Source organism: Candoia aspera, chromosome 6, assembly GCF_035149785.1.
Source record: "Candoia aspera isolate rCanAsp1 chromosome 6, rCanAsp1.hap2, whole genome shotgun sequence".
In the NCBI taxonomy this organism is placed as follows: Eukaryota; Metazoa; Chordata; class Lepidosauria; order Squamata; family Boidae; genus Candoia; species Candoia aspera.
In genome coordinates this window covers 46325402-46342619 of record NC_086158.1, presented here as the reverse complement: position 1 = coordinate 46342619, position 17218 = coordinate 46325402, and the positions used below count along the sequence as shown (strand labels likewise).

Genomic DNA, 17218 nt, shown 5'->3' with positions numbered 1-17218 from the left:
TTGCTGTGACCAACTCTTCCACCTGATTTCTCCCTCATAGGCACACAGCTTGGCTCACTCCCACCAGAAGATCTGTGAACGTTCCCTTGGGATTTGAGGCATTACTGCGTCCACCCCTCTGTACCACTCTACTATTCTTTGCTATCCTGGGCAAGTCTAATGCTGCTGCTTCCCTGCTCCAGGCAGGTAGGCAGACTGGCTGTGCTGTTTCTGTGCTGCTTTCTCAGCTTGGCTTTGTCATCCGGACTCACATCGAAAAAGTGGATGCCATAAAAAACTCTGCCTGTGCATTCTGTCATTCAGCCATGGACATTATTATGTGGTCCAAAAAGCCTTTTATTGGCAGGGTCAAACTCCACAAAATGTGACACAAAATAGCACCTTTTGTTTCTCTTGGGAGAGTTTTGTGATTCTTCCCTGAGCAAGTGTTCCCCAAATAGTATTTTACCCCCCCCCCCTATTATTAGCCATCACAGTTCATTGCACATTACTGACTCCATAGTTACTAATACCACTCCACTTCCCTAACCTCTTAATACTTAAACTATAGCATGGCCCAACCGGTGCCTTCTCGCAGAAGGGCTCATAGGTGCCTATTCTGCATCCTTTGGTCTGACTTCGATTCTTGGGTGTGGAGGTGTCTGTGCCCATGGCAGGATGATAGCTCTTCTGTGCCAGAGGCAAGGGGGCCAGGGAGGAGGGTGTAGGTGCTTGGGATACAGGCATATTGCGTGCTCTATGCCTTTGGAGGGGGGGAAATGTGGGGGCAGAAAAGAAGACAGCTGTGGTGTGTCTGGAGATGAACCAAGCTCCTGAGATAAAACTTGTCAACAGATGGAGCTGGTTGAGGTAGTTTTTCTGGGCTGTGCTACTCACACACCCCTTCTGCCAGCAAGGCAAGAGCATGGGTCCTCTTTGCCACAGGGCTACTTTCTTAGCTGGGCCTGAGAAAGACTGCAGTGTCCCCCATCAGGTCATTTCAGTCCCATATTTGACCATAGCTGCCAAGCTCAATAAATAGAGAAAGCAGACCAGACAAGCTGGGCTGGGTAATGTGGGGCAAAGGAGTGATAGCCACAGCATGGCCATATAGACTGGATGTGGCAGTGCTGTGCATGTCAACCCAGGGCAAATGTCAGGGAGGGAAGAGGGCCTTGAAAGAATCTTTCTGCAGAGTATAGTTCTTGTGCTAGTCAGCACCTGCTTGGATTCTGCCATAGCCCTTGTTGTGTTGCTTTGAGCTGTGAGAAGATCTAGATCCAGGTTCCTTAGAGAATCCCAACTGCTTCTGGAATATTTGCCTTAGACAAAATTGCTGCTCAGTCTCTGCTGTGCTTCCTCATCCCACTCTATCTTGGCACCATACTCATCACCTGCAAACCAGACAGAAGAAAAAAGGAGGGTTATTAACTCAGCTGGCAGTGCCAAAGCGCAGTATGTATCTCCAGCCTGTGATACATGGTTTATCTTCCAACCATGGCTAAGGCTTTCTGTTGTGTTCATACCTGTATGGCATCCATGCAACCAGATACGATGTTCCTCATACTGGCACTGACAGCGAAGGGCATTGTTGGAAAAGTCAGACTCTGCTACCTCCTGCTTAGGGTTCACAACAACCTGGCAATAAAAAGGGAAGGATGGCTTGTAGTTCAGGTTGATAGCTCTCTTCTCATCTTCTTCTCTGTCCCCCTTCCCAGTTTTAGTAAAAAATGAATAAGTAAATCCATGACAAAGCAACTGACAATAGGGGCCAAATTCATGCCTAGGAGGTTGCTTAGGGGTGATACCTCTGTGTTCAGACCAAGCCAGACTTACCTGAAATATGTAACTCCCAGGTGGCACATCAGTGATATCTACCCACTGGCAGTCAATGTCATGTCTGTATGTGTCCCAGCAGCCTGCACTGACACCCTGCTCTCCAAAATTAGCACAGCCAAAACGCCGTGGCATTCCTAAATGGAAGAGAACAGGATGGGTGACAGAGAGTAGGCCCTGCCTCACTCACAAGATACTTCTGGTGTACTTATGAAGTGGTGCAAATGTAGTACTTGGTTCTAACTTTGTTACTGTTCCCTCTGAGTCTCTGCCATGAATTTTCTCTTACCTTCTGGGCAGTTGGTGTCCTCCAGACAGAAACTGGCCTTGTGTCCCTCAGCCACCTTGGAGCCATTGAGTGTCAGTAAGTCATAGTGAGTGAAAACCTCAATGCTGTGGTAATGTCTGTGGGATGAAGAAGAAGAATCAGAAGGCTACTGAAGGTCAGGATAAAACTATGGCTTGGAAGTAATGGGCTTGTCTAGGCAATAGGCAAATGGTCCTTCATGCTACTTGTGGCAGCAAGAAGCAAAGATCTGCTGAGCCATGAAACAGAGCAACGCAGAAGGATTAAGTGGGGCTTTTGGCTCAGCGGCTATTACAGCTCTTCATCCATGCTCAACCATAATGATAGCTTTAGCATAAACATTGCTATTTTCCCAGATGCAACAAACTGAGCTCCCATCATAAAAGAGCTTGCTGGGGTGGAATATCTTTCAGTGAGACACGTGAGCCTCAACTCACAGGGAGAGGAAGAGGCTAGTTTTAGAAAAGGAAAAGTAGTCTGGACCACATCTTGTTTTTTTTTTAAGTGAATAAACTAAAATACCGACGAACTAACAACAGCTTTCAGCTTCAAATTGTACAGGTGCATCAGATAGCAACAGCACTTTCATATGACAAAAAAACACATATTACTGGCCATGATATGTCAAGAACTGTGGAGTCCTTGGCGCTGAGCCTTGTTGTTTTCTTGCAGACGTTTCATTGCTTTCATTGTTTCAACACCTGTTCGCACTGAAGATGTTGCCTAGTCTGGCAATGAAATGTCTGCAAGTAAACAACAAGGCTCAGAGAGTGCCAAGGACTCCACAGGTCAACCCTGAGCTACAAATACTCGCTTCAATTGATGTCAAGAACTGCCCGCTACCTGTGGCACTCATGCCATATCCATGCATGACGGCCACTTTTGGGAAGAAAGTCAGCCCGACCCAGGTTGTGAATCTGAGAGGAGAAGCGCAGCAGGCGTCGATACCCCTCTGGCCAGTTCATACGGTCAGCAGAGGCCGAAAGGCAGCCTTCCTCATGGGCACAATACAGCATGTTCAATGGGCGGTCCTCAAGATAAGCTGTCTCTTGTACCAGCTGGGCATTCATTACCAGATCTGGGGCATCTAAAAAGAGAAGTGGAGTGTGACGTTCTAGATCCATACAGTGTAAGTTCTAGGCCCATACTGCTAGACAAATTGACCCCCATGATCCAACTACACCACTTTCTCCAGATTCATTCATTGTACTATGTCTTTTGAGCTCTCTCAACCTTCCTTTGCTCAACCTCAGCTTAACAAAACAAAACAAAATCTGCCTTTGCCCTAGGCAAAATGGTAGCTCTCATGACTGCTGCATTTCCTAAGATAGCTGCTCTATATGAGATCCCAGCGTGTTCACTTTAAGCATCACCAGGCTGGACTGTTCCTATTTCCACTTACTGCGGGTGCAGGTGATTCCTGCAGCAAAACGGCCCCCTCCATTTGGGCAATGCACAGGTCCATGGTGCTGACATTGCAGGATAGACAGTTCTGTGCCTTTACAATGCACACCACTCAGCACCACCTCAGAAGCATCTGCATTGCCCTGCCAGTACCATGTTTCCTGGAATAGGAGCAAAGGAATAGGAATCAAGTGAATACAGGCTCTGAATTTGAAATGCCTGTCTTGGGGTACATAAGCTCCCAAGCTTTCTTTCAGCCCTTGCCTAATCGTGACTAACCTGAAGGCATGGAACAGGAAGCCTCAGGTGCCACCTTTGCAACTGAGTAAGTAAACAACCTTGGGCTGGTGCAGCTCAGTACTTAAGATTATCAGAAAACAGTGCAGGTGAGCACTCACCTGGAGAGCATGGCTTGCAAAGCCCAGTCCCATCTGCCGACAAGCAACCATGGCCTCCTTGAGTCCCCAGTGTTCTCCACACACAGCACCCCAATGGAAGGCTCTTCCTCTGGGCATCAGTACTTCCACAACACCTTCCTCTGAAGTGCGCCCACCAGCTAGACGGATCTGCACAGATGAAAACTGGCTTAATAGGTCAGACTAATTATGATGTAGTGAGATGCATGTTATAGGTGAATCCAAGGCTACGTTGGCATCCTTAGGACTTTTGAGAACTCGGGTACAAGTTTCCTGAGAAACCCATAATGGGTTGTATGAAGGGTTAACAGCCATTCAGATTGATAAGTGGCAGCGGCTTTCCTTTGCAGCCTGCCAAGTTGTGGTACCCTATGTTTTTCCGAGTAAAACATGGCCCCAGCAGCTTTTTATTGATTCCAAACACAAGGACGGTTTATTCTTTCTAAAGTCAGGTATGCTTTTTTTTCTGGGCTGCTTGGCAAGAGCAGCTGATCCCCTCCTTGTATTATTCATTCCACTCCCTACTTTGGGGATACAGGGCTTTAGCCAAAGAATTGGATCTTACTTGACGTTGGGCATCTGTTTGGGGTACGTTGCAGCGGACAGCTGCATCATTGTCATGCCGGCATCCTGTCTGGGCTGCTTTTTGGGATCTGCACTCCACCAGCGATCGCTCGTGTCCCCTACACCGCACTCTTGTTAAGTGGATAGGACCCAGGCCTGTAATATGAGTTACTCTTAATAGGAATGGAATCTCACCACATTGTGTGCCACATACACCATACCCAAATTCTTCCCCATATGCACAGCTATCAGCCTGATTTTCTCTCAGTAGGGATACATGGATCTTCCTATCCCCCCTTCTTCTACATTGGTCCCACAATTCAATATTCCCCAAATCCATCCTTTTTTTCCTATCCCTGAAGTTTCTCTCTGGTATTGTAGAACTTTGTCACCTTTTCTGGGTTTCACTTGCCCCCGAGAAACTCCATCAGATGTTTCTTAGGAATAACTTGTCCAAAATCCTCCTTCTCCTTCAGTATAAGGCATGGAGGCAGGAGCCTACTTTGACCCTTGCCCCACCCAGTTTATGCCTTGTCTCATCCCCTCCACTCACCTTGGCCCAACTGTGCTCCAGAAAGAGCTTCTCGTGCAGTGCCATAACCCAACTGCCGACACACCACGCTGGCAGCAGGTAGATTCCAGCCTTCGTCACACACAGTGCCCCACTGGCTACCTATTAGCACTTCCACACGCCCTTCACCTACGTGTGCACCTGCACGGAGACGCACCTTGGGTTCCTGCTGGAGTGGAGATAGAGATTAGGAACTAACAAACAGAAGGGAGGGTTAGTGTGTATTTGTGAGAAAGGAATTCTTGTTCTCTGTCAAGAGCATCTAAAGTTTTCAACTTGTAGTTCTCCTGTCTCATTCTTAACATTTTATGAAAGGTCTAAAGCCACACAGATGTCCAAACCCCTTTGGTTTTTCCACTGCTACTCTAGGATAAAAAAAACTATATAGGATCTATTCAGTGAAGCACTATAAACCCTTCGTCTGAAATCATCCTGACAAAAAATTAGACTGGCCTTGCCCCAGTAGAGAAGTTGCCAAATTATCCTATAGTTTCACCATGGTCAGTGCTCTTCACCATGAATACTTTGAGCCTACTTGCCAGGATATATGGGCCCCTATTTTTATTCTTTGGAAAATGGTCTTCTATTTACCTGTTTAGGCTTGCCATGGCTGGATAGCTTGGCTTTCCTGGGCTGGAATTCAGGACCTGCTATACAGCTGACCAAAGCATGCATACCATGTGGGCAGGCACTTTGATTCTGAGCCTTGGGAAGCACATGCAGCTTGCATTCACCCAAGTGAACCTCAGTGCCCAGGCACTTAATCTGATGGATCCAGAAGGTATTCTTCTTGCTCAGGCTTTTTAAGCTGCAAAACAAGGGAAGAAATTACTTCCTTTTGTCAGATAATCATCCCTCTGGCCATCTTCCAGAAGGCTTTTTCCATGGCTGAATCGAAGTGCTATCTACCCATCCTTCAGTTGGCAGAAAACTGTACTAGCGTGAAATTTGCTGTCCTCATTGTCAATGTCCTGTCTATTGCCTTTGTTTCAAGTCACTGGAGTCACCTGACTTTGTTCCAAGATGACAAAGCCTTACAGAATTTATACATCTTGAGTCTGTCCTTCAATGATGTCAGAATAAGGAGGAAAATATTGCTTTAACACTAACACATGACTTCAGCCTGTCTCATTCATGGCTGGTAAGAAAAGGATGGCCACATCATGGGAACACAGCAGAAAAAGGGCATGTAAACACCATCATTAGGTGCAAGTGAGGAAAGGCCTTGAAATTTAGTGGATTAACTGCTGAAGGGCACAGGAAGCAATCATGCAAATAAACTCTAGAGACCCTAGAATCTCCTTTTCCCAAATATTGAGTACCACAAGGCAATAAAAAATGAGCCAACCCCTTACCTGGACCTTGGATCCTTCAGCTTCTGGTTCCAGAGTTTCCTGAAAGGTCAGAAGATCAAATATAAATGCACTTTGGCAGCAGCATTAAGAATGCCTTGCAGAAAGAGTAGATATGTCACTCAGATACTTCACTACAGATTCTTTTTGTTGACAATTTTGAGATTTAAAAAAATAAAATAAAACTCATTCTGAACTCTTATTTCAACGAATTACCAAATACATTGAAGCAACGGTGCTTCCTATTCTCATTTGTTCTTTTAGGAGAGTTGGCAGTAGTACCAATGGCAACTGGTTCGTGGCATTACCCCAAAGCCCCTTCTACCACTGAATCTCTCAGTATCTGCACAGATGTTTCCATAAACAGACTGTAGTTCTATGGCAAGCATTATAGAAAAGTGCCATAGAAAACGGAGAGCTACTCGAAGATGATGGAGACCAAAACTCAACATCTTTACCAATGTGGTCAAGAAAAATGTGTCTACAGGTCATGTTGGCATTCAGAGAATTTGTTGATCTTCCTCAACTGGGCACTCTCCCACTACCCCATCAAACATGGCTGTGTTTGTGATCTAACACTTTGGGAGACACCACAGCAAGTTAGGATGGTCTAGAATGTGACACTGGAGTGCTAGTCCCACAGAATCGGTGCACAGGCTAGAGCCAGAAAATGCAGGTTCTGCTCACCCCTGAAAAGCACAGGCTTCACTATAATTACCTCACTGCGGTTTGGCTGATCCCCATGATGAAATGGCTCTGGCACCCATAACTGCTCATTGCAGGACTGTATTTAGCAAGAGAGTAGTGGGTGGAGTGTAGAAGATGAACAGAAGGAAACAAGCGCAAGGAACTACCACTGTGTGGGGAGGAAAAAGTGCCCACAAAATCACAGGAATTGGACAGGCCTCTCATGAGAAACAAACAAAAATTTTAGATGAGACAGACAGAAAGACCATTGTTGTCTTTATAAAAAATCACCTGTTGCCTTATGCTGTCCCATAAGTTGCCCATTAAAAAGTGAGCCCTCGTGGTTCATGCTCATCTCTTTCTTCATCACAAATATAACATTGCATACGTAGCCCTTGTACTTCTCACTCTTACCTGTAGAATCCTGTGGCCACCTGTCCTTCATAGGGGAATCCTAGCATCCCACACAGTACACGCGTGTTGTTTCGAGTCCAGCCAGCATCGCACACCTGACGCCAGCGTCCCTGGAGCTTTACTTCTACTGCACCTTCTGTGACAGGGGAGTTTAATTTGGCCCGGGCCAGTATTGGCTTGATCTGCACCTCTTCTACTTTTGAACCCTGCCCAAGGGAAAGATTGGATATTAACCTCCATTTTGGGATTGCTGTTAATGAAAAGCAAGCTAATCAAATGCACATGCTCATCAACACTGCAGGGACGAGTCGCACTGATCTTCATTTCGCATTAGGATTACATTTCCATGGCCATTAAACTCAGAGGGACTTCCATCTAAATGTGCATGCATAAGCTGTTATCAGGGAAAGGAAGCAACTCCAGCCTCACCTGCAGCTGGATACGTGAAGCAGCAGAATTGAGTCGGCGTGGCCCTGTGCACACCACACCACTATCTTCATTGTGGTTGCAATCAGTCACCCCCCAGCCATTGGATGCACATTCAGCCAGGGAGCTTTCAGTACCTGAGCAGCGCATATTGTCCAGCCAGATGGGGCCTGTGGATACATAAGATCAGAAGGAGAAGCCCTGGTCGTTCTCTTCTGTGTTTAGTTGCCCTAGCCTGATCTCATTGCCTTTCCTAGGAAAAGCCATACTGCTTCCTGTTTACAATTATAAGCCTTGTCAGTCTTTCAAGACAAATGTTACTTGTAATATACATGCATCATTTAGAGAAGCCAAGCAAAGAATGCCCAATCAGAACAAATAATGTACATATATTTGATGAGGCATAGGAGAGGTATAGGAAAATGGGAACTATCTGGGTGGAGATCAGATTAGATTAGCCTTCCCCAACTAAATGCCCTCTAGCTGGAATACAATGCCTATCATTCCCCATCAGCACAGCTAATAACACCTGCATTCTAGTGTATCTGAAGGGCATACATTGAGGAAGGCTACATTGGTGCACCAAATGAATAGACTGGTTTGATTAAAAGGAAAAAAGCACAGAGGATGTGGGATGTCTGGCCTTTCACAAATTCTCATCCTAAATACAAATGTGTTGTCAAGAAGGACATTTAATTTAAGATGAGCTTACTATGGCCAATGTGTTACTCTTTTATTAGACTTTGTCTCTACCTTTCTCTGGCAACAGGTCTGGCACTTCCAGACTTTCACCTGAGGTTGAAGTGAACATAGCCCTGAGTGCCTACAGTATTGCAAGCAGCCCATTTGCTCTATGGTACTGTTTATGCTGCCTCTTGCTGAAAAATAAGAATTTGGGATGTGTGGCATGTGATCTCCCCCTTATTTCAATTCATGGTGGCCTCTGAGCCAATGCAAAGTAAAATCTTTCTGGTCCACATGATCCCAGTGCTCAGAACAGGAATATACATATCCCGCTAACTTGAAAGTTAACCTTAGAGCTTAAAAACTGGACCAATAATTGAGTACTTTCATACTAAATACCACCTTTATTTGTGAGTTTCCAGCTCTTGGCACTGAAAGTGGGTATCCAGGCTCAGCTCTGGCAAGACTAAGAAGTGCTTGAGACCAACAACGCTCTTGGGTTTCTCCATTCCTGCCCCTCCTTACCATCTCCTGGGCCATATTTGGCGCTGTGGGCCCAGTTTATGGCCTGTTCATAGCCCAGCTCCCTGCAGGCCACACTTGCCACATGGATGTTGAAGTCATCATCACACACTGTGCCCCACTGCCCTTTGTACAGCACTTCTAGCCGCCCTTCGCCTGCTTGGCTCCTGGGCCCTACCAAGCGCAGCTTAATTTTGGGATGTTTTGCCCAGCTAGGTACTTGCAGGCAGAGTAGGAGGAGGAAGGTAAGAGGATACACCTGCAGAGGGAACATCTCTGGTCCAGCACTGGTGGAGATACCTGGGAGGTGAAAGAAATTGGATCAAATGTAGCTTGGGAAAGGAAAGGGTCAATGGGACATCTTGTCAGAAGGTTCCTCTTTGGTTTAAAATGAACAAGACAATTTATAGCAACAATATAAAAACAACCAGGAGGAAATGTTATTTAAAAAAAAACAGGAGTAGCAAATAATAATGTATTGTAAATTATTCATTAAGCACTTAGCAATGTGGATGTATTTTAAAAAGACCCAGGTTCTTCCCCCTCCCCTTGCCAGAAGGAGAATGACCAACGGGCAGATGGGGAAGCATGCATGGACATGCCCGCCAGGGGTACAGCACAACATCCCAGCCACCCACATGAGCAGGATGGGGCCTTAGCGTCTCCTCCAGAATCCTGCCACATCAGAGGAATGAAATGATTGGTTGCTTTTCTATATTTATGCCTTGGATCTTGAGAAGTGGCAGAGGATGCCCCCATTTCTATCTGAACACATGATGCCTTTCCATACTAAGGTAACTCAGGCATAGCTTATGAGGAAGAGACAGCCACGCAGACACAGTATACCTTGTCCCATCACTGCTTCCCTATGCCCGCTGACCCCAACCTCACAGACTTGACTGAGGGGGTTGACTTACTCATTCCACACTGGTTGAGGCTTTACTAAAAGACACGTTGGGTTCCTTGCCCTCCTTTCCACCCCCAGTTCCACAGGGGCTCTACACACACCAGTTCAGTGTACTTAACCAGGGCAAGTCAGAGGTGCTTAGTATTTTATTAGTATTTAGCATCTATAGTCTGCTGTTGCTGGTTTTGTTATGTTTTTTCTTTGGGGGCATTCAGTATGGCTTAGCCTGCTTTATGACTCTAGCCCATCTTCAGCTTATGATCCAATGTTTCCAAGTTAAAAGAATTGTGCAAAAACAGCCTCCCTCCACCACCACCACCTGCGCGCACGCACGCACACACACACACACACCAGTATCCAGAGTAGGTCTTGTAGGCTGGTCAGCCAGTTACTCACCTGCAGGCACTGAAAGAGGGGAATAGGTGCTGTTCCCGGAGCCGACAGAACCAGTTGTCAGCAGCTGGATCTGACGGGGGTGAGGCTGGCCGCCCGCTGCAAACCTCTGGCTTCACAAGGTGAGGGGAGTTGCCGCCAAGTTCCCGTGGAGACCCCGGCGGAGAGAGCGGCCAAGGCGCGTCTTCGCCAGCAGCCCGTCCCGTCCCGTCCCGTCCCACCCTTTTTATCCCCGGCATCCGCCCTTCAGCTCTGGCTCCTGCACGAATCTGGGCAGGGCAGGCGGGCGCCTCCGTGGTCTCCGTGCCCGAGAGGACGCCTCCCCCAGTGGGGCGAGAAAGGGCCCCCGGCCCCTCTGCTTTCGGGTATTCCCGGGCAGGGTTCTGCCACCCCCATCCTCCCACCAAAGGAGCCGCAGGACCTCAACAGCAAAGCAGCCCTATATCTCTTTACCGAGGGAGGGAGCGGGGGGGGGGGGCAAGGGGCGGCATGCTTCACCTGTTGGGTTTCTGCGGCTGTCCAAGACGTCAGCGCCCAGCAGTAGGAAGGGCAGGGAAATGCTGTGCAAGAGGAAAGGGAAGAAGCAACATTGCCCCGAGCGGGAGTGGGACGGTTCACATTGCAGGGGTGGAAGATCCAGTGCCTCACCTCCCTGCAGGTTCAGGGATGGGTGGGCCCTAAATCGGGGACCTCACACTAACCCAGTAACCAGGACATCGGAAGAACAAAGCGGACTGTGAAAGCAGGGCCGCAACTGGTGGAGAGGGGGAAACCGGGGCACGTGCCCCGGGCGCCGTGCTGGCGGGGGTGCCAAAATAGGCGTGGAATCCATGTTTGCCCTGGGTGACACAGACCCTAGTTGCGGCCCTGTGTGAAAGGCTATTGCAAGGGGATGAAGAAGAAATGATTCTCAGGGACGTCGCAGTGCTACCAGATCTGAGTTGCCAAAATCCAGATAACCCCCAGGTGACATAAGGCAGTAAGTAGTGGTTTCTGTATCTCTTTGCTGCCACCTAGTGGTCATCTGGGTCTTCACATCCCTGATCTGGTGGCCCTGGTGCAGTGCTTCTTTCCAGAATGACCCTTGCTGCACTCAGAATGTCCTGCGCTTTTGCATTACGGTCTGAAATAGCTCCACTTCCCTCCCTAATTACAACCCAGTGACTGAGAACGGAAGACGTTTTCAAGCACATATTGAGTCTCATGTTCCTCTATGGTCTTGCCTATGGACCAGTCCAATGGCTGCAAATTCTGTAAACATATAAAACTAGATAAAAGTTCCTGATTGGTGCCATTTGCATATTTATGCATACATCCTCCCAATCAAAAGAAAGGTCATTACTGCAAAGTCAGCATATATAAGCTGACCACATCAGTTACAAAGCTAGTAACAAAATGCTAGGCTGGATTTGTAGTAGTAACCTTCCCCCACCTCCAACCCCTTTTCTGGAGACTTACAATGTTATGCAAACTCAGCCTGTTTGGTTAGATTATTGTTCACTGAATTAATTCAATACCATTAGATTTATGTGAACATAGCTATACTTGTCCTCACTTAACAGTATCTTACAAATAAAGGAACTCTGCTATGCGTATGGCAGAAAACTTATTGCGATAGAACAATCCTTCTCAACTTGGTGCCCATTAAATGTGGCCTGGGAGGAAGGGTTGCAGGTGAGAATAAGATGGTGGAGAAAGAGTCCGTTAGCCATCTGTCACTGATTTTTCTTTTCAAATTATACCCTGCCCCATAACTGAAGTAGTCTCACAACTAGCCCGCCCCCCCCCCCAACAGGTACATTTGAAGTAGGTGTGAACTTTGGTGGATTTCTTTTTGGTTTATCATGAACATCAGGTGTGCCCACTTGATAGCATAGCAATGATAGTTGTACTTCTGAGGAAACTAGAGACTGGTCACTAGACAGCTAAGAGCCACTAAGTAAGGGATACTACTACTCTTATTTTAGTTCTTGCTAGCAACCTTCTTCTTTATGCTGTTGTTCAATGTGCCTCACCTCCAACAAGAATAAAATTAATCACAATCTGTACTACAATCAATCTTGAAAAGAATTGTGATTCTGCTGAAAGGAGTGGCTATCATCAGAACCGTGGTTTGTGCTTCACAACCAAAACCAGCAAAATATGTATATGTATATGTATGTATATGTATATGTATATGTTCAGGATGAGGTTAATTTCTTTTTAAATGACACTGAGATGAACTTGAAGAAAGGAAAATGTAGACAGCTCTGGCATCTCCAGTCCAATTACAGCCTTGTTCTGCCTTAAGTAGAACCTCTTTAGGATAGGCCATCTGATGCTGCCCTTCAAATATTTTAGCCTCCATGTTCATTCAGCCCTATCCAGAAAGGCCAGTTCAAAGAATTACAGGAGATATAGTCCAAAACATCTGGAGGCTCCCAGATTGCCCACCATTCCTTCAATGCATGTACTGCTGAGCACCATCACTTCCAATGGTACCAACAGGAATGAACTTTGGGATAGATGTCCAAGCAAAACAAGCAAGATCCTTCAGCATCTGCAGTTCAGCAATTTTTTAGCAGGCTTACTGAGATAAAGTCATCAGCAGCCATCATGATATTTTGGTTGTGTTTGGGTTGGTTTCATGGGCAATAATTGGATGTTTCCATGATGTTACTGAGATGTCACAAATGCATCCTATCATTAAACAGAGCTTTTGAATGCCTTGCTAACATAAACTGATTTGCTTATGATGTTGGTATTATGTTGGAGACTGGAATTCTCCTTAACTGGTGTTTTTTAAAAAATGTCTATCCCACCCACAGCAAATATGTCTCTGGAAAATATGGTTAATTTCCCCCCATCTTCAATTTCTTGGGGATAATAATATTATTGGGTGGATTGAATATTTTTAATGTGCTAAGAATATGTGTGGTTCAATGACAAAATGTAAACTTTGCATGCAGAATATTCCAGGTTCAGTTTCTAGAATTTTTTGTAGACATGTTCAAGACTCCTTTCAGATTCTCTAGAGAGCTACTCCCAGTTAATGTTAACTGTGGATAAATGTGTCATCTAAACATGGATACATTTAAGTTCTTTTTGCATTGAGGGACCTTCTAGTTATCCTGACAAGTGAAACCCTAGATTTCTGCTCTGACATTTTCCTTTAATGGTGCCACTGCCTATCCTCTCAAGGTTACTCCCTTTTTTAGGATCAGGCAGATATCAAGCTTTACCTACAACTGTGGCCCTCAGCCTGCAACCTGCTAGATGACTCAGTCTTGCTCCACATTCTTTGTCCTTGATTTTGACCCACAGCTCCCTTTCATCCAGCTCCTCAGTTCCACTCTTGCTGTGATTTGCAGGACGGCTGCCTCCTCTGAGTAGCAACACATACGCAGCCCCTCCTGGAAGCCTGCTACTGGTTCACATTCTGTGGCCTCATCCTGGCAGTAGCTGCTCCCTCCCCACTAGTCCAGTGGAGCAATGAGCAGTAAACAGGAAGCATGTTGCCCATGCCGTAGCCCGCATCCCAGGCAAAAATGTGCTAGTGGCAACTGCCTGTTTGCTCAGAAATTAAAGAGTAGGTTGCTGACATGAGGAGCGGAGCGGGGTGGTGTGGGGTGGGGGGGGGGTGAGCCTCAAAATAGCCCTGAGCTCATCATTCTGGCAAGCCCTTCTCTCTCTCCCTCTTTTCAGGGAAAGACCCATCTAGGACAAACTAGGCAATTCTCTGCCTAACCCCACACTGTGCCCTCCAGCTTTAGTTCCCATAAATGGAGTGAGCCCCACCCATCTGCAGGGCCCAGCTGAGAGAATGTGGTCTTACAGGATGACCCCAGGGAACTTCTTGACTGCTTTCCTGGTGAAGCTCTGGGGTCTTCTCTTGTCAAGCCAGAGGCTGGCCACACAGAGCACTCTCTACTTCTGTCTCCAGCACATGGCTTCTGGTGAAATGACACCAGGGGACTGAGCAATTGTCAAAGCACCAGGTTCTTCCAAAGGTATTGCTATGACCCAGGGCGCGGTCAGCAGTTCCGTACAAAACAAAAGAAGAAGGCAGAGGGGGAGAGTGAACCAGGAGAAGGGCTCTGTTACCTTCCTGAGAAGCAGAAGGGCCACTCCTCTTGTGTAAGGGGACTGATAGCAGCAACTTTTCAGCCTACAATGTCAACTCTGGAGAGATTTGCCAGGGCAGACCAGTGCACAGGGATTTGTAAATATTATGGTTCCCTGTCCTGATCAAACTGAGCTAGCAGATTTCTTATAATCAGAGGCCCAACCTCTGTGTGATTTGAAGCATGGAAAAAACAGAGTAGATGAATCAACTTCAGAATGACACTTTAATGTAACTGCTTTCATTTCATCATTTATTTATCCAGATAAAATCTGTTCAACACAACCTTTTCCAAACTGGCATCTTCCAAATGTGTTGAGACTGCAGCTCCCAGAATTCCTGTGCTGAGTTAGCACAATTAAGTTAGTTAACTTATAGTTAAATTTGGAAAAGATTGATTAATGCTAACAGTAGCCATTTCTTTGTAATTCAAGGGATTCCAAACTCCATTCTTTCTCTGTCCTCAAAATAAACTTTAAAAATTGTGAGGCAAGTTAGGCTAACCAAAACTGACTGGTCCAATATCACCCAGACAGCTTTGAAACTGATTTGGGATTTGATCCATTGTCTTTCAAGTCTTGGCCAGCTTTTTCCTGATCTTATGTCCAAAACTGTGAATAAAGCTAGACTTTTTGAATAAGCAAGGGGAATAATATAAATAACGGAAGATATTTATTTGGGAATACAAAGAGAGAACCTAAAATCATGTCTATAAATATCTTAGCTTACTTGTGCATAGAATTAAGTTCAGAGATAGAAAAAATACCAAAGTAAGATTGATACTAATGTTACAAGATAGAAGGAAGTTATAAACATATTTGTATAACTTTTTTTTTCTCCTCTAAAAATGAGGCAGAGGAATTTTCCCACTGCTGAGTTAAATTGCTCTCCATCCATCCTTGAGTTTGCAAAAAAAACTCCGGCATAAAATTACACGCTATTGCTAATCCCTACCCTGCCTCTATTGTGTCTATTCCAAATGATGTTATCCTGATTATGTGTACATAGTGCAAGCTAGGCAAGAAGTGATGATGGCTGAGTCCTCCAGCTTCGCCACCCTCCTTTTCAGCATGTCACCACACAGGAAAAACCTCTGCCAATCAGGGCACTGCAGCAGGAGTTGGCGGGGTCCAGCACCAGGATTTTGCCAGGGTCTCCAGGCTGCATTGTCTGCTGCTCACCTCCTAAGCTCCATTCTGCCATAATAGTTGAATATAGTGTAAAACAAAAAACCAAACCAAGTGTCACAAATGGAGCCAAGTTGCTGGCAGTGGTTGTTAGGGGAGATCACTTTTATTTGAAATCTCTCCCCCTTTTCTTCCTCTTCTACATAGTAACCATTCCTTTGTATTCTGAAAGTAAATGCAGAATGGGGAAAGGGGGGGCAGTATTTCACTCTTCCTATTTCAGCCTGTTACATTATTTCATGTTATGCTATTCAGGCAGCAGCAACATACCAAGTAGACTTCATGTTTTGTGTCCAGCTCTTTCAGGGAATGACTGGCAGATGGGCCTGACCATGAACCAGCAAGAAGGGGATGCACCTGCATCAACCTGGATAATAAGCATCTTTCTGGTAACTTATACTACTGCTCACCTTACTTCGCTTCCAATGTCAGAGCTGGAGAATTGTAATAGGACACATCTTGAGGATGCTGCTGGACAGCATCAGAACAAAAGGGAAAACATGACTTTAGCACCAGTACAGTACAGTTAAGGCTGTCTTAAGTCTGTCTCACTGATGGACTGGGGAATGAGATGAAGGCAACGTGGGGATGAGTGAGAATGGCTGTTGTCAAGGAACGACCATGCTGTGGTCAGGTACAAGTAGGGACAGAGGGAGAGGGAGAAAGAATTTCTCAATTAAGGGGCATTTACTGAACTTAGAAGGAAGTCATTCTTCTGAAAAGTAGATTTTTTTCACATCCTGGAGGTCCATACAAACCTCACAGCACGTTGTTCTTCGACTAAACATATTTGGGGGGTGGGGGTGTACAAATAAGAACTATGATGCAGCAGCAGGAATGGGGGGGGGGGTGAGGCCTTTTTCCCCATGTGGTTGCCTTGTTCCAAATTCCTCCCTCCACCATGCCATTTGTTTGGGAGAACAACAACTATTGTGATACTTTCACCATGCTCTGCCTTTCTCCCTCCAAAGAGCCAAGAGCCCAGGAGGTGGATGGGGGCTGCGGCAAGGGAGAGGGGAATTCACCTGTAGCCTGTCTCAAGTCACTCCTTTCCCTCACAGCTGCTTTTCATCAAAGAAAAGGGTTTGGGGGATTCAGATATCAATTTACTCACATCATGACTTGTTTGGACTTGATGTTAAGAGCTGGTATCATCATCTTGTGTGTTTTAGCCCTGCTCTAAAATAATATTGGTTATGACTCAAATGGTCCACCAAGTATCCTGAAGGAACAGAGTGCTTTTAAGCATATGGCTCATACCAGCAACTTGGTTTCAGTATCAGAACTTAATCCCATCTTTCCCAAAGAAGAAGCCGTTGCCACTTTCTCTCAGGTGTCCTAGCTGAGAATACGGGGGAACCCACTGTTCGTTACTATTTCTAAATATTTTGAAGCAAACAACACCTGCAAACTCATTGTGCCATGCCTTGTCATGCCCAAGCCTTCCCTGGGAGTTATGTTGAGACC

The 17218-nt window shown here is 46.0% G+C and overlaps 1 protein-coding gene across 1 annotated transcript; it reads right to left on the bottom strand.

Moving 5' to 3' along the window:
- Window positions 1-333: 333 nt before the first annotated feature.
- LOXL4 (lysyl oxidase like 4) lies at window positions 334-9451 on the bottom strand. Its single transcript, XM_063306132.1, has 14 exons — window positions 9166-9451; window positions 7960-8126; window positions 7531-7736; window positions 6433-6471; window positions 5669-5885; window positions 5060-5243; window positions 4508-4662; window positions 3925-4092; window positions 3525-3687; window positions 2966-3209; window positions 2105-2220; window positions 1816-1952; window positions 1506-1617; window positions 334-1373 (listed from the first exon to the last, which is right to left on the bottom strand). Exons 1-14 carry the CDS (start codon window positions 9434-9436, stop codon window positions 1303-1305), a joined length of 2250 nt encoding a protein of 749 aa, XP_063162202.1. The 5' UTR covers window positions 9437-9451; the 3' UTR covers window positions 334-1302.
- Between the last annotated feature and the right edge of the window lie 7767 nt (window positions 9452-17218).